Source organism: Ambystoma mexicanum, chromosome 4p (assembly GCF_040938575.1).
Source record: "Ambystoma mexicanum isolate Mex_15411 chromosome 4p, UKY_AmexF1_1, whole genome shotgun sequence".
Taxonomy (NCBI): Eukaryota; Metazoa; Chordata; class Amphibia; order Caudata; family Ambystomatidae; genus Ambystoma; species Ambystoma mexicanum.
This window is the reverse complement of record NC_090927.1, coordinates 969,176,152-969,194,143: the sequence shown is the minus strand read 5'-3', so window position 1 is coordinate 969,194,143 and position 17,992 is coordinate 969,176,152. Positions and strand designations below refer to the sequence as shown.

The 17,992-nt window shown below is 47.0% G+C and overlaps 1 protein-coding gene across 1 annotated transcript in view; it reads left to right on the top strand.

The window, feature by feature from the left end:
• Positions 1-17,992, top strand: part of LOC138452877 (uncharacterized) — a 43,197-nt gene that overhangs the window by 14,592 nt on the left and 10,613 nt on the right. Inside the window, exon 4 of the mRNA XM_069605224.1 lies at positions 4,536-4,585. Within this exon, the coding sequence (XP_069461325.1) occupies positions 4,536-4,585 (50 nt within the window). The remainder of the gene's footprint in view (positions 1-4,535; positions 4,586-17,992) is intronic.

Here is a 17,992-nt window from a genome sequence, read left to right as displayed (position 1 = left end):
CAAGACAATGGAGCACAACACAGGTTTGAATCCTGATCTCTCACTTAGAAACCAATCTTTGGTATTAAGCGCGTTATATGAGAGCAATTATAAATGATAAATTATGAAATACAGATGTTGGAGAGAGTCAACGAAAGGTTTGGGGAGACACCAAGCCTGCAGAAGATGCATTCAAAGGAAGAGTAGGTCTGAGTGGGAAATATAGTAGCAGGGACCCATTTGGGGAAGATCAAAGCCACTGCGCCTCCAGACTGGTTAGGCCTGGGCTTAGAGAGGATCTTGTAGCCCTTAGTGGGGAGTGTGTCAAACGCAGGGACAGAGCTGGGAAAGAACCACGTCTCAGTGAGAGTGAAAAGTCAAAGTCTTCAAGAAGCTGACAGATATCAGAGGAGTGTTTAACAGCAGAGCGAGAGTTGAGGGTAGGTAGGTGAAGCTGGTTGCTACCTTTGAAGGTCTTCTGAGGAGGGGTACAGCCATGTGGTACACCAGTCGGTGTCAGCGATGGGCAGGCCTGGATTGGCAACGAGAAGATCTTTTTTGAACGTTCGAGAGAGGGGCAGGAAAGGTGATAGAGTAGCAGTTAGAGTAAAAAGGAGAGATGGAGAGCACCATGGAGGCAGAGAGCAGAGGTATGGTGGGGGGAAGAGAGAGAGAGAGAGAGAGAGATAGAGAAAGAGAGTGAGAGAGAGAGAGAGAGAGAGAGACTGAGACTGAGAAACAGAGAAACAGCTTATTTGCCCGTAAAATGCCCGCATAATGTACGAGAACGCACTACCCCACTCCTTGCAGCATCTATAATCTTAGCATAGGTGCTTTTCAGGTGTTTCACTGCCCCACAGGGTTTAGGTGCTCCCAGTGTCTTAGTAAGTTCTTCAAATGTTAGCCTTTCCATGTGGCAACCAAGTTGTGGAATTCAGAGGTTGTCTGCATCTGAGTCTCAGTAAAGCAGCTTGACAGTTTCTCCTACAGATTCAGGTGTTGACTCACTGCCTTCGAGTAATCTTGCTCTTCTTATACCCCTCTCTTGTTTTCAACTACTTTATCTGTGGGAGTTTTAGGTTTTTTCTCCTTTAACCAATATACTTTGCCTTCTGGCCCCTGCCACATGGCAGAGGGTGGTCATGTGATATAAACCAGGAGCCTCCTCATGAATCTGTTAACATGGTTAAGCGATGACAACAATGTAAATTCGGGTTTAAAGTAACTTAGCATTTTTTATTTTCTAGCGTTATAGCCACTGTCCTACAGAAATAAATGACATGGGCTCATCAGTTTCCCAAACATAATATTTCATTGGATGTGGTGGCGCTTTAAGAACATCTCGATGATACGTTAGCAGGTTAGGTTACAATGTTTCTCTACCACAACTCGAAGACAACTTCCTAAAATGCTCCATTGCCTTCTAACAAGCGACAGACATTTGTTTCAGCAATCTTATTCGTTCCATTTTAAAGACAGGGGCCCTCATTACGAGTTCGGCCGATAGCCATGCCGCTATTGGCGGCATGGCTGCCGCCGAAATCGCATCCGTGTCTGGGTCCTCGAATGAGGACTTACCGGGCCATTCCGAGTTCGGATGGCCCGGTAATTCCTCCCTCAAGGACCCGGACACGGTCCTTCCCCATTCCCATGGGAATGGGAGAGGGAGCAAACAACGGGCCATAACGAGATGGCCCGTTGTTTGCTCCCTCTTCCCCTCGCAGGACCCGGTAGGCACGCCTGGTTTTCCCAGGCATGCTTACCGTGTCCCGCGAGGGGACCTCGTAATGTGGCGGAACGGGTTGAACGGCGCAGTCACCTTTTACGGCGCCATTTAAGCCGTTCCGAAAGGGTCGTAATGAGGCCCAGGGAATGAGATGAGAGCAGTCTGGCAATCTAAAGGTGTGTCTCTCTTCAGGTTGCTGCAGGTCAGGTTTTCATTCATGCAACATTGTGGATTGCTGGTTAAAGGCCAGGAGCGGGGATCCTCAAAGGATGGGTAGCGTACGATTCCCAATCCTTCTTCCCCTGACTGAAAAGGTCTTCCTCAATGGCCTTCACACATGCTATCAGTTTAAGCATCTTACTGTCAACAGGCCCAAAGCTTAGATTATATTTGTAGTGAAAATGAACTGCCTGAAAACCAATAACCTATTGGGAAGAGTCGCCCTTGAACAAGTACAATGCTTTGACTACCTGGGTATAAGATGTTCCAGCACTGGTTCATGGAAAGCCCAGGTGGATAAAAGTACTATGAGTCTTAAACAGTGTGCAAGAGGGATCCTCTGCTTTAATGTCCGATTTGAGGGGCATTCAGTCACACGATCCCTGGAGGCCTATACAGCTAAGGTGGTGGCATGAGCCACCTTCTGGAACTCCATCCCAGTGTTTGCTTGAAATGCCTGCACAATTCTCCAATTTCGCAAATCTCTCAAAACATGGCTCTTTCAACAACACCTGACCAAGTACTAACTTCAATGGATGCATATACCGATACACAGACCTCACAGTACTACGCTACTCATAAAAGATGCCAGCCCAAATGCTGGCTACACACATTCTGTACAGCGCTCCGCTGCCCGACGAGTTTGGTCTGCGCTTTAAACAATAAAAATACAAATAAATAAAATACATTTCATGCTGGTGATTTCTGGATCCATGCCAACTCCGTAACTCTACAGAGGGCTAAAATGTATTCTTAAAATCCCTAGTCAAGGTCCCCCTGGCAACCCTTGGATGCTAACCCATCTATAGTTGGGTATTAGACCACTCAACAAAGCACCTGCTTTAAAACACTTGGGCTTTTGTGTCAGAATTAGAAGGATCAGCATTGATCTGATAGTGTTTGGGCCCATTGGGCGTTCGATTAAAACTGGGCAATGCTGCATGGGCATCCCACAAGCGAGGCAGGGTAACTGCTGTTACCATCGGCAGCTGGGAGAGGGGCAGCCCCAACCTCTCCGCACCTGCTCCTCTCCTCCCCCCAGCTACGGAGACACGCAGTCTCGGCAGCACAAAAGCCACGGAAGGGTAAGGTGCGAACAGTCATCGCACCCTTCCTCCAAACAGCAAGGTGCTAAGCGCCATAAGGAAAACAACCGTCAGGCAGGGACCAGGTTCAAAACATCTGCCCCCACCAGGGGGTCAGACAGTCGGCTATCCGGCCGGGGGCTGCGACAACAGCAGCCCCCACCACATACACAACAAAGACCCAGGGCCTCCCTGGGTCCTATAAATGAGAGCAAGATGCTCAGAGTAAACACAATCTGTTTGTGGACCCTGAACGGGGACCCAAGCAAACAGGAGGTTCACTGTTTACTCAGTGTCTTCCAAATCTTCTTGCTTCTTTACCACAGAACCCGCCCACCCTACAAAAAGGGGAGAAGAACAAAAAGAAGTACAAGGCACTGTACGGTGCCCACAACAAGTCGTGGGACACAAGAAGGCGGCACGGGTCCGAGGGGGTAACCTCAGGACCCGGTGCCCAAAAGTATGATACCATCACGATATGTGATATTGTTATTGCCATAACCCATATCTGTACAATAAAATCCTATGGCCTTTTATTGCCAACACTTGATACAAGTTGTGAGCCTATCATTATGGGTTAGGGTTTGGGGTTCGACCATTACTAATGCATGCATATGGGTTCAGCAGTTATGTTCCTTCATTCCCTCTTCCTTTGCCCAAATTATGCCACCCTCAGACTTAAACAGCAGAAGCCTCTACTTCGGGAAGCAGGCATACAACATCTTAAAGAGGTTCTTGTATGGCAACATTACACAGTCACCCGGGTGGTTGTGTTTGGAGTTGCCCATTTTATATGGCGTGTAATGGAGCTTATAAGGCACTGAATGTCTCACCAGGAGAGCGATTATATGACGATCTGGTCACCTTTATAAGTTCACATCTGAAATAACAATAGACATAGACGGTGAGGGTTTAGTATGCTTGATTATTAATTGCAATTGCATAATGATTTATTTAGCGTATGTAAGCTTTTTCATCAATTGATTTCATTGTTCTCATTTCACTTTCAATGTATTTTTTGTCATAGTATTTGGATACAGATTGCATTATATTTTCCTTGGCTTGAGAAGGCGTGTCTCTTGGTTCTTTCTTTCTTTGATATCTACATTTCACGTCTCACTATGGTGTTGTTATTTATGGCATATAGATAGCTAGAAATTCTTGATTTGTCAGGAAAATAGTATTTTTCTTGAAATGTATTGCTTTGTAAAGAAAATGTAAAAGGTTTTAAATTGTATGTGTGCCTGCCTCCTACCCAGAAAAATAAAAATAAAATATTTGCACCTTTTCCATCCAAAGTAAGTGCTGTCATATGAAGAAAAATGAGTGTGAATGATAAGGCATTTCAATTTAAAGGATTTCTTAACTAAAAAGGGGAATCGTGTATCTTTTTGGAAAAAAAGCCTTAGTTGTAATTGTTATAATTTTCGTGAAGGGTATGCTTGCCTTGAAATAGTGTGGGCAGGAGCGCTTATTATGTTATACGAACATGACTCATAAACCCATATCACTACTTGTTCTAACAGGATGAAGTAGAAAAGGTCAAAAGGAATCTTGTCATTGACTACTGCCAAAGGTAGGTTAAGTGACTGCTGTGCATATTCAAATGTATTGAATTGAGCTACTTAAAATGTTGGCAAATTGAATAATTTGAATGTTTTATGACAATCTGCGGTGCAGAATGTTGAAGGGATAGCTAATAACTTCACCAGTATGAATTGTTAGGGACAAACTCTTATGTGTGCTTCAGGGTGAACACAACCCCCGACCTCCGGTTATGTTGCACGTTTCATGACATATTGCATGTTTAGAAGATATCTCATGTTCACAGACTGGTGTGTTTGGTTCAGTCCGAGTGGTGGGCTCGACTCTACTGCCTTTCTTAAGTCAGGGTGACACATTTGAACATACCCCTAAAATACATTCTAAATAGCTCTAAGATATTCTGACAGTCACCTGCAGACTGACCATTGTGGATGAGCAAGAGGCTTTGGGGGCCAGGGGAAGCAGCTTGCATAGAGAAGCAACCTGTAATGACGGTATATGAGGGATCCCCAAGAACCTATGCCTCACAAGCCCACCTATGTAGAAATGGGGCCTTAAGAGGGCAGACAAGGCAACAGGTGTCCCAACCATGGGAACTGAGGGGTAGAGATAAGGAGTGACATGGGGATGTCAGTGCAAAAGCTCCCATTGAAGTGGATGGATACCCTGGCCGGGAAATGAGGGGCCCCAGGTCACCAAGGTTGAGACAGGCTATGGAATGATCCTCAGTACCCTAACCCCAAATTGAAGCCCTGGCTTTGCTAGAACCCCCAGAGGAGTAACTTAAGCAGATGACTTCCACTGAGGTGCATGGTAACTGAGACTTGGAGCTTGAGGGTTGCTTCAGGCTAAGAATAGGAGCAAATGAAAATATATCTGACTGCACTTTGTTGCAAATAGTAGGGGGAGACTCAAGATAACTTTAGGATCCCCTTCCTTTCTGTGGGCATTCAGGGATATTCCTTAAAAGGGAGGGGCTTAAAGTTCTGGGAAAAGCAAAGGACCTCCACTAAGGGAGTTTTGGGGAGAGCAGTGAATCGGACCTCTGTGAAAATCCAGATGCCTCTGTCCCTTTCAGAAACCTAACCCATCAGGGACCCTAGACCCAGCATGACAGTGCTGCACAGCATGTGCAGCATTATCACCAAAACACAGGAAAAGTGCAAGCAAGATGTGCTTTAAGGTCAGGGGGAAAGGGACTTGCAGAAGAGATGCATAGGGACCCTGAGGAAGAAAACAAAGGGGCACCGAAGGAGATTCAAATGTTGCCTAACATACAAATCACATGTGAACCGTACATGGTGGCTGACCCTTGCAAGCCTCTGTCAACCACATACAGTGCCAACTCCCTAACCTTTGTTAACCAATGTCCACATGAGAGTGCAGCAATCCATGAAATCTGGAGTAGTGGAAAGTAACAAGACCTGCAGCTGAAGATTGAGAGTCGTGACAGACATGGTGGTGGGGACAATCATTTAGCCAGAGCATTTAAAATCCACAAGGTTAATGGAGAAACAAACCTGTGAGTCAGAGCTCCAATTATCCTATAATTGCATACATTTCCTGACATTGTGAGGGAATAGGACAATATTCCAGATAGAGTGGTACTGAAACGAGGAGGGCTGAAGGAGACCCAGCAATGGGGAACATTTCTTCTGTGCCAATATGGCTAATGGAGAGAGAAAGATTGAAAGGAGTAGAAGACTCAGGAGCAGAGAACTTGTGTTAGGCAAGCCAAAAGGGTCCACCGGGTTTAGAACGTGAAAGGGGCAGTTTGTGAAGTCAGATTCTTAGGACAAGCTAAGTGGAGAGGCCTGCTGAGAACCTGGACCCAGAGACTGGCAGAGGCCATATCAAAAGATTGCTAAAGAAGTGAAAATAATCTAGATATGATAAGTCATTTATAACATGCCTGTACACAAATGTTTCTAGGTGTGACAAGACAAGGAAGGGAGGACAGAGGGAGGACAAAACAACAATCTTACTAGGCCTTGTGTCATTCTGATTGCACAAGTGTGGGGGGGATAGAAGTGCCACAGGGAGGAGTGCAGGTAACTCATAAGTGCTGCCAGTAAGTGGCTCATAAGTGCAGAGAGTCAGGGGATTGTAGAGTTGCAGATACAGACCCTTAAGTGCTTGGGAGGCCCAGAGGCAGCGCAAGGGCAACTGGACATGCAGGAGTCTGGATGCGAAGTTCAGGGGGTGGCCAGGTGACCATTGTGTGGAGCAGTCAGGGACATCAGCAAGGGAGAGGGAGAGAGAAAGCTGAAGCTAAAAGGAAGGTCTTGAGCTGCTTCCGGAACCAGAACTGGTCCTGCTCAAGTTTGAGAGGGGCAGGGAGGCTATTTCAGAGGGAGGACACAGCAGACAAATGAGATCTACCCCCCACTCGTTGCCTGGAGAAGTGGCTGACCCTCAGAGAGTTGGAGGTGGATGAACGGAGGGCTCGAGAAGGAAAATGCTTAGGAAGAGAGAGTTAGAGGTAGTGCAGTCCCTGGCCCCAGAAAGTCTTGTGTACGATGCAGAGGGTCTTGAACTTAATCTTAACAACCACAGGGAGCCAATGGAGAGATTTCTGAACTGGAGAGATACGATCCCTGGGCTTGAGGCCAAGGACAAGTCTTGCAGTCCTGTTCTGGATACGTTGTAGAGGGTGAGGAGTAGGCAGATTTAGAAAGAGGCTGTTTCAGTAGTTTAGCATAGAGAGGACCAGGGCTCTGGAGACAGTGATCTTCTGGGGGAAAGTGAGAAAAGAAAGAATACCTCTGAAGAGGTGCAGCCGATAGTGTCACTTCTTAGAGAAGTCAGAAATGTGAGGAGAAAAGGAGACAGTGGAGTCGAAGATGACACCAAGGTTTTTAGCCTCAAAGGAAGGAGCAGGTAGAGGGCCTAGGGTGGGTGGCCAGAGTGACAGAGGAAAGAAGGAAGCAGGTGTCCTGATTAGGAGGATCTCAGTCTTACTGGCATTGGAGGCACACCATCCCTGAATTGCGGACAGGCTGTTATGGGAGAAGGAGCATAAGTGGCTGAGGGGAGCCTGAAGGAGAGCTGGGTGTCATCTGCATAACACTGAAAGTTAGAGCGGAATGTAGAGATGCAGTGGGCGAGAGGTGCCCGGTAGTGGTTGAAGAGCCAGAGAGAGAGGTTAGACCCCTGGGGAACACCGCAAGTACAAAGGGAGATAGGAGAGAGGAAAGACCCAAGTTGGGCATGGGAGGGTCGATCAGTGAGAAAGGAGGCCAAGCAGGCCAGGGCCTGACCAGAGATACTCAGGTTGTCGCGGAGGCAATTGAGCAGGGTGACGTGGTTGACCATGTCAAAAGCAGAGGTTAGATCAATAAGAATGAGGCCAGAAGGAAGGTTAGAGTTAAGATTAGAGAGCAAGTCTTCACGGGTGTCAGGAGAGCAGTTTCTGTGCTTATGGCTGCTCTAAAGCCGGACTGGTGGTCGTGCAGACAGCCAACAGATTCAATATATAGATTAAGCTAGGAGATGGCCAAGTTTTTCCAGGAGTTTACCCAGGAAAGGAATGGTGAAGATCAGGCAACAGTTTGCCGGATAGGATGGATCAGCAGATGGTTAATAAGCAGGGGGTGCACACGGGAGTGTTTAAGGGAGTGTTTAAGGGGGGAAGGGAAGGTTCCAGTGGCAAACGAGTGATTGCAGAAATCGGCCTAGGCTGTAGCAATGGTGTTGATGTGGTCCTTGTTGTTCTGGAAGCACCTGCTTTGACGAGACTTTTATAGATCGGACTTGTCTAGAAACATCGTCGGGGATGAACAGGAGAAAGGAGGAGGGGGGCTGGCCGAAGAGGGGCCTGGGATTGTAGGGGGAAAGGAAGAGGAGGTAGATGAAGAGAGAGTGGGCAGGATATCCTGAGTTTTAGTGGTGAAGTGAGATGCCAGAGCTGTGCAAGACTGCAACAGGTTTGGCCAGCTCCTTGCAGATTTTGAAAAAGTGTGGCTGAGTTCTTAGAGGCCACTGAGACGCGGGCTTGGATGTAGGCTCTTTTCTTCAAGAGGACACAGAGTCTGTAATGCCTTTGGAGCATGCAGCAGGCCAGTTTGTCAGAGGAATTGCTTCATGCCTTCCACTTCCTCTAGGCCACCCTCCACTTGCGCTTAAGGGTGGTGAGGTTGGAATCAATCCAGTAGTTGCACCAGGATGCAGGCTTGAAACGGATCCTCGTGACAGGGGCAAGGACATCAAGAGTGTTAGTGATAGAGAGATGAAGGTTGCAGAGGGCTGTGTCAGAGTGTGAGCCAGCCAAAGGTATAGGAGGAGAGAAAGTAGCGTTGAAAGCCTCCACTGACACACACGCTTTATGTGCCGGATAACCGAGAAGGTGGGTGGCAGTGCTGGGGTTGGCTTAACCTGAGGGGTAGAGAGAGAAAGTTGGTAGGAAAGGAAAAATTGGTCACTGCAGTCGAGGGGAGTGCTAAGAGGGTTGTAGAGGGGGAGGTCTGAAGAGATCAGAACATCCAGGGTGGGTCCTGCAGAGTGAGTCGGGTCAGAAGGAAGAATAGAGAGAGAGACAGAGAGAGGGAGAGAGAGAGAGAGAGAGAGAAAGAGAAAGAGAGACAGAGAAAGAGTCACAGATATTGCGAGAGAGTCCCGAGGAGGGGCTAGCAGCATCCAGGTGGTTGTTCAGGTCTCCGAGGAGAAGAAGTTGAGAGGTAGAGGCAAGGAGGAAAGAGGAGAGGTCAACCCACTTAGAGAGGACGAGGGAGACCTGGTCAGGTGGCCAGTAGATGGTGACCACAGTGAGAGAGAGACGAGGAGAGATAGAGAGCCTGCAGGGATCCACTCTGGAAAAATCAGGGCTACACCCCCGCCGGGATGGTTGGTTCTGGGTTTGGAGAGGATCATGTAGCCATCAGGAAGCAGAGTGTCAAAACTTGTGACAGAACTGGCCGTGAACCAAGTCTCTGTGAGACTGAGGACATCCAAATCAAGCTCTTCCAGGAGACGACAGATGTTAGAGGAGTGTGTGACAGCAGAGCAAGAGTTAAGAGTAGCTATGTGGACTAGATTGCCACCTTTGCAGGACTTCTGTGGAGGGGTACAGGCATGAGCTATGCCCTGCAGAAGTGTTTGAGCTGCTTGAGAATGGGCAGAGGAGGAAGGGAGAGATGACAGGGTAGTCATGGAGGAAGAAGAGAGTGCTGGAGAGGTGGCGGAAGGAGGAGAAGGCAAAGCGAAAGAGAAGTAGCAGAGGGTGCCAGAGAGGTGGCAGAGGAAGGAGGCAACAGGGCAGCCAAAGAAGCAGATGAGGGATCCCGAGGGGGGCAGAAGAAGGAGGCGACAGAGCCACCAAGGAAGCAGCAGGGGGTACCAGATAGGTGGCGGAGGAAGGAGGCAGCCGAGGAGACGGAGAGGGATAGATAGGAGTATCATGAAAAGAGAGGAAGTTGGTAAGATGCGGGAAACATCTATCAAAAAGGAGGAGATTGGCCTGAGGGCCCTCGACCAAGACGATCCCATTTAAGTAGATATTAATGATGGTCTTAGAGTAGTGGAAGGGGGCCAGGAGGGCTTCCCACTGGTTGCCACCATTAATGGGAGAGGAGGAAAAAGGAGAGAGAACAGAGACCATATGGGAGGTCTATTGGCCTCAAGAAGGAACGACAAAGTTGATTTTGGTAAGGGTCTGTCTGGAGGAAGCACTGGTGTAGGTATCAGTGATATGGAGGCCAGGGTTGGAGACAAGGATGTCTCTTTTGAGCTTCTTCCTGCAAGACTTAGTGAGAGAGATAGGATAGTCGATAGAATAGCAGTTAGAGAAGATAGGGGAGATAGAGAGCACCATACAGGGTGCGAGGTGGAAGTAGAGGGTGGGGGAGCTCATGTAGGAGGGCAAGGGGGTCACACGCTAAAGGCAAACAGGAGGGAGGCAAACGGGGGCCCCAAACAAAGAGGGGGAGCAGATAGTAGACCACAGAACAAGAACCATTGCAACCTAGCTAGGTCCAAACAAGGGTGGGGAGACAATACAATCAACAATGACTAGTACAGTACACAACCCAGCAGGTGATCCAAGGGCCCTAAATTGGAAGAAAAAATGCAGGTGATACAGCACGTGAGGAATAACAATAGTAACCCAACAAAGCACAAAACACAGCCACTGGTAGACCGCGGAAACCTAGAGGTAAGGGAAGTAAGGAAATACAGCATGTGTGGAATAACAGTAGTAACCAGCAAAGCACAATGCACATCCACTGGAAGTCCAAGGAACCTAGGAGTAAAGTAAATGCAGGCACTGCAATGGAATGACAATACAGTAGAGAATACAACCCAATGGAGTAACACCACAAAGGAGTGACAATACAAAGGTCAGCAACAAAGGGACGTAGGATGTGAGAGACAGGTAGGGAACAGTGCACTGGACGTGGATCAGGGGAGCCAGAGTTGAAGGAGAGGAGGGGCCATGTCAGGAATGCAGGGGAGCACCGCTTTGAAGGTTGTGCTAGGTTGGGGAAGCAGGGACGGTTGTGTTGGGAGCCACGCAGGGAGGGATGCGTTAGGCCAGGTGAGCGGGCGTACTGGGCCTAAATTGCAAGGGAGCGCATGCAGCCTACGTTGTGAGGGAGTGCACATGGCCTACTTTGTGAGGGATCGCACGCGGCTTAAGGTATGAGGGAGCGCATGCGGCCTAAGTTGCAATGGGGTGCACACGGCCTAAGATGTGAGGGAGCGCACGTGGGCAGGGGGGAAGGCCATGCACAGGGGTGGGGAGAGCAGGGACCGGTTGCTGGGGAAACACATGTGCAAGGTGAGAGAGGGCACAAGGTCAGGGGGTGAGTAGAGTGCAGTAGTGCTAACTCTCCCTGCACCTTCTTACCTTGCGGCCGAAGAAAGGAAGGTGAAGTTGTCCGCTCTCACAATATGCGCCACTTCCCCATCACTGCCAAACACCTGCATCGCTCAACACTGCGGCCTTGTCCTGCAAGTGCTTTGCCGCAGAGGGTCTGATTGTCGATTCTTAAAAGCTCGGAAGCGTGGATGTAACGTTGCGTGCTACGTATAGTTGGTCAGCGTCTCCTGAGCATGAACGCTATAGTCCAGACCTTGGTGGGGAGTAGCTAATCCACAAACCCAAATAAATGAATCTTGCCAATGCCTGCAAGTACATCGAGACCCAGCCAAGACAAACACTACAGACCAAGATCCAGCCACATGAAAGAAGTGTTCAAAGGCACTCAAAATCTAGAAACAGCGTGTGTCTTGTCCCTCCTGCAAAGTTCTCAAAAATGAATCTACCCAGCCATCCAGATGCCAGGATTTGCCTTGCCAATGCCTTGCTGCATATGCTGTTGGTGCACTACCTACAACGACACTCTACTGAGCCTGACCACAGATTTCGACTCCGCTATTACAGTAATCTTATTTCCTCTCTCCACTTGCACCCTTGAAAAATATCCATTTCCCTCCAGACCATGCTTCCCCCACCTAACAACTGCTCCATTTCCTCCTCTCTCTCAGCCGATGACCTTGCCTCCTACTTCTGCACTAAAATCGCCAAAATATGACATATGTTGTCCACCCTGTTAACTTTTCTATCTCATTCTTCCCTCCTCCCATCTTCCCCACACTCTCCTATCACACTTCTCCATCCCTTTCCGTACTAAACCTCTACCCATTACTCGCTCTGCCAACCCAACCTGTGCTCCAGTTTACTCCTTACAGCACACATTGTTAAGCAACTTGCACCCATAGCCTCCGCTCACCACGCCACCTTATTCAACCTATCTCTCTCCACTGGTGTCTTCCGAGCCTGATTTGAAACAGCCACAGTTAAACCTCTCCTAAAGAAACCAACTGCTGAACCCAAGAACCCCTCTTTCTACAGACCTGTCTCTTTGTTTGCCTACCACTGTAGAATCCTTGCAAATGTTGTCTTCAAATGCATAGAGGAATCACAAACTACCTCCTTCTCCTGTGTTTCACCAGTTTCTAGGTCCAAAACAGTGACAACAAGGTGACTTGTGTCAACAGGCATAAACAAAACTCAAAACCTTCTACATCTTGCAAGAGAAGCTCTGAATACATTTATTTCACTAAGCAGTTTACTTATTGCAAGATATAGGGCCTCATTACAACGCGTGCGGCCACGGAATGAACGGTGCCAGTAAGGGACCGGCACCGTTCATTCCGGGCTGCCTCATTACGAGGTCTGCAGCGGGTTCCGCTGAGGACGTCTGATCAGACCAGGCGTCCTTAGCGGGACCCGCTAGCAGACCAGGATGCTAACAACAGGCCCGTCATTAATATGCCCATTGTTAGCATCCTCCCCATTCCCATTGAGCACTATGGGGGATCAAATTGGAAGGTCGTAATGCCTGGTAATTCCCTATTCCTGGAACCCGGTACCCGGTTTGGGGGTAAAAGCGGCATGGCTGCCTCCAAACTCGTAATGAGGCCCATAGTGTTCAAAACATAAATTACAACATAATTTTCACAAGTACAAGAGACAATCATCAATCATTCCCCATGGGTTAGTATACAAGAAAGACTAGCATCTCTATTATGCCGTCTAATCATGAATTCTATAACAACAGAAAAAAGTTTTTTTTTAGAAGTTCCTGTTGGTTATTGAACGCCTTGTAGCAGAGCAATTTGAAAAACTTAGAGAAAGCAGGGCACTTCCACAATGTGATTTCTTATTCAGCTGGACTTTTTTGCATCAATAGTCTCTTCCTATTTATCACATGGTTTTTGATGTTCCTATATTAGGCACCTTGCCCTTGTTCTGTCTTGTACCCCTATCTCTTCACTGCTTTTCCTTGTCTCTGTGAAGTACTGAATGTCTGTTACTTCCACAAGTTTTTGTTTGGGCTGGATGTTTATCAAGGTTATATGTCGACGCACTGCGGTTCGGCCTATAATAACGGGATACACCCCATCCTTGGTAGTTTTCCCTGATGGTTTGAGAGGCCTTCGTCAGGACAGATAATGGTTTCTTTAGTAGATTTTTAATCTTCTAACCCTTTAATTTGAGCACTCTAAAAGACATTAAAACAAAGCAGGATATTGAGTCACTTAAACTGTTTTAGATAGTGTGAAGCTGCCATTAGTCACTGGTTGGCCTAATCTACTGACCTTGTTTGGTAGACAGGTACAGGGTCAGTTTTCTTATTTAGGAGCCGCTTAATCAGGCCAATATTTTGAACTGTGGAACAATCACGTACAAGATATCTAGGTAGTTCTATTGTGGGTAGATAGCTTAGGTCGGTTAGATGATAGTCAACTGTAATCTAACATTATATTTATATCCCCAGGGCAGGTTCAGAAACCTCTCAGTCTTTGTCACTGTTTTGGGCCTAAAAACTGGTGAAACACAGGAAAAGGAGGTAGTCTGTGATTCCTATATGCATCAAGTTGTCCTCACCCTATTACATCACAGATCCCTTGACAACAAAAATTCTGGGTGTGACCTGTTGTATAACCGTTCAAATGCATTGTCAACAATCTTGATGTACTCTCACATGCTGCCCGCCCCCCACCAATCTGGATTCCAGTCCAACCACTCTACAGAGACTGCACCCATCCATGTCACCAATTCTCCTACCACTGCCCACCACTTTCACCTCTCCGCCATTCTTATCCTTCTAGACCTTTCAGCTGCGTTTGGCACTGTGGATCATCCATCCCTCCTCTTTCCCTCTTTGGCTTAAAGGGCCTTGTACTCAACAGGATGTCCTATCTCTCTGGCTGATCCATCTGCATCTCATGGGACTCTAGAACCTCTTACGCAACATGCCTTCCAGTGCGTGTTCCTCAAGGATCAGTCCTAGGCCCACTCATCTTCACCCTATGCACCTCCAATAATCTCAACCCTGCCTCCTCCCACTTTTGTTCCTTTTGCCTACTTGCCCCTCTCAACTGGAAAGCTCTCCACAAGCCATCAAAGTTATCAGTGAAATGAAACTGAAACCTCATCTGCTTACAATGTAAGGAAGCCCTATAACTCCCAACTTCCTCTCCAAACAAACTGCTCTACCTACCCCTCCTAAATGTGTTCTGCCCTCACAACTACTCTGTGTAATTTGTGAATTTGTAAATACTGGCCTCACATCTTCCAGTCCCTGTCCCTGGTTTATCTTTCTTTTTTTAACCCCTTCATCACCTGGTATAAATCATTCAATCCAAAAATGCTCTTATGTAAATGCACCTTTGCATATGGCTGCCCCATCACTCTTTTGTCTACTCAGTAAGTTATTTATGTTTGAAATGACACCCTGTTCATAAATAAATACAAATACAAAATATGTCTGCAGTTCTTGGGATTATCTGGTACCTGCCTCAGAGAAAGTCATGCTCGAGTTCGACCTGCAGTTGAGAATACCTCATGGTAGCCGTGGGATCTCAGCACCACCCTTATGTTATTTCTTTGCTTTATGCTATTTTTTATCCTAAAACAGTATTACGGGTGGGTACCATATCTCATGGTACCTTGGCCGTTTCTCCTCCTCCTTTCTCCTTCTTTCCCCTGTTCACCCTGACGACGCTTCTAGACAAGTCCCATCTATGAAGGTCTTGTCAAAGTAGGGTCTCCCCTGCTTATCCAAAACCATCAAGGATTACATTGACACCCTGGCTCCAGCCTTGGCCGATTTCTGCAATCACTCCTTTGCCACTGCAACCCCCCACCCCTTAAGCACTCACTTGTGCACCCCCTTCTTAAAATGCCCTCTGCCAATCCTTCCTCTCCAGCAACCTATCCCTGATCTCCATCACTCCTTTCCTGGGAAAACTCCTGTAAAAGCTGGCCATCCCCCAGCTTAATCTAAATACTAAATCTGTTGGTTTTCTCCATGAACACCAGTCTGGCTTCAGAGCTGCCAGAAGCACGGAAACTGCTCTCCTGACACCCGTGAAGACTTGCTCTCTAATCTTGACTCTAATCTCCCTTCTGTCCTCATTCTCCTTGATCTATTCTCTGCTTTTGACACGGTCAACCATGCCATCCTGCTCAATCTCCTTCGTGATAACCTGGGCATCACTGGTCAGGCCCTGGCCTGGTTGACCTCCTTTCTCACTGGGCAACCCTCCCAGGTTCAAATGGGGTCTTTCCTCTCGCCTATCTCTCTCTCTACTTGTGGTGTTCCCCAGGGGTCTAACCTTTCTCCCTGGCTTTTCAACCACTACCTGGCACCTCTTGCCCACTGCATCGCTACATTCTGCTCTAACTTTCAGTGTTATATGGATGACACTCAGCTCTCCTTCAGGCTCCCCTAAGCCAACTCTGTTCCTTATCTAATACCAGACTAGCTGGCCACAATTCAGGAATGATGTGTCGCTAATGATCTTTGCCTCAATGTCAGTAAGACCGAGATCCTCCTCATCGAGAACACCTGCTCCTTCCTTTCCTCTCTCTGGCTGCCCACCCTGGGCCCTCTTCCTGCTTCTTCCTGTGAGGCTAAGAACCTTGGTGTCATATTCGACTCCACCCTCTCCTTCTCTCCTCACATCTCTCACATCTCTAAGAAGTCACACTTTCAGCTGCACCTCCTCAGAGGTATTCTGCCTTTTCTCACTTTCCCCAGAAGCTCAGTTTCTTCAGAGCCCTTGCCCTCTCTAGGCTGGACTATTCCAACAGCCTCTTTCTAAATCTGCCTGTCTCTACTCTTCGAACTTTACAACTTATCCAGAACAGGACTGCAAAACTTGTCCTTGGCCTCAAGCCAAGGGATCATATCTCTCCAGCACTGAAATATCTGCACTGGCTCCCTGTGGCTGCAAGGATCAAGATCAAGACCCTTTGCATCGTCCAAAAGGCTTTCTGGGGCCTGGTACCGCACTACCTCCAACTTTCTCTCCCTAAACATCTTCCTTCTCAAGCTCTCTGCTCATCCACCTCCAACTCTCTGAGGGTCAGACATTTTTCCAAGCAGAGAGTGGGGGGCAGATCTCTTTCCTCGGCTGGGGCCTCCCTCTGGAATAGCATCTCTGCCTCTCTCAGACTTGAGCAGAACCACCTCTGGTTCCTGAAGCAACTCAAGACCTTCCTTTTCGGTTCTGCTTTCTCTCTAGCTCTCCCCCGCTGATGCCCCTGATTGCTCCGAGCACTGGTCACCTGGCCACCCACTGAACTCGGGCCCAGGCTCCTGCATGTTCAGTTGCCCAGCACTGCCTCTGGGCTCTCCCAGCACTAAAGGGTCTGTATCTGCAACCTTACAGTCCCTTCTCTCTGCACTTAAGAGTGACACAAGGCCTAGTAAGATAGTCGTTTTGTCCTCCTTCTGTTTCCCCCTCCTTGTCTTGTCACTCCACCCAACCCCAGATGAGGCCCTTTGTCTGGTCTTTGTCAGATTTGTACCTAAAGTGTTTAGAACTTATCTCTTTGCCAGTTAAAGTGAGTTGACAGTCACTTTTGGTTCCTTATCTTTTCCCACCTATTAAAGGTAATTTTTTTTTTGTTGTTTTTTTGTTTTTTTTATTAAGTGTATTTGGTTTATTACAAACCTTTCACAATCAGCGAAAAGAATTTTGTTTCACAAAGAGATTTATCATAACGAAATCAACATCAAGCAAGTACAAAAAGAGAGGTCAGATGCAGGGAAAACCAGAGAATCCTTAGTAGGCTAAATCTAATTTAAAAACCGTTTGAATTAGAAACGGAATACTTAAAACAAGTTTTTGTTTTTAAACAATAATAATAAGTTTAGACCAAACTAGACAGTGAAAAATAAACACTAAACACTAAAACAACGCATCCTTTTAACCATATCAATTCCCTATTTACAATGCATTTTCTTCATCGATATGGTCTAGCCTTTTAAGGGTTTTTTCTAGAAATGTGACCGTTACAAAATTTATTTTTGGAATTTGGCAAGCATAAATTAGACTCCACCATTTCTCCGCGTCTAGGTCACATAGGTCAGCAATGTTGCTGGTTAAATACAAATTCCGAAGATCTCTTAGTTTTGTGCAGAATAACACTAAGTGATTTAGTGATTCTTCACTTCTTTTACACAGTCTGCAGTTTGTGCATATCTTTTCTTTGGTGTATCTTGCCTTTGTTGTTTTGTTTTAAAGGATATTCAATCTGAAGCGAAGTAGCAGATCTCTTTGTTTGCAATTTGGAAATTTTCTCAGATAGTCCGGTATGATGGACATCACACCACAATTGGTTTTCAAGAGTGTATGAGTTTTTGACAGAGCTCTTTTCATTTCGGTGTTCGACCAGTCCTCGGCCCAAAGCGCTCTTGTTACAGCTATTGGATTTTCTGCTAGTGTTTGGGTTTTGAGGGCAGATTCAGTCATAATATGTTCATTTTCTCTTTTCCAGTCTTCTACTACTTTTTCTTCGAAGTTATTATTTTTACGAAATATTTCAAATTGGGGAGGCGTCAGGTTGCTCATTGTTTTTCTGTACAACATCAGCTTATTGTAGCGGATGTGTACGTATAGAGCTGTCAAACCAAGTTCATGTCTA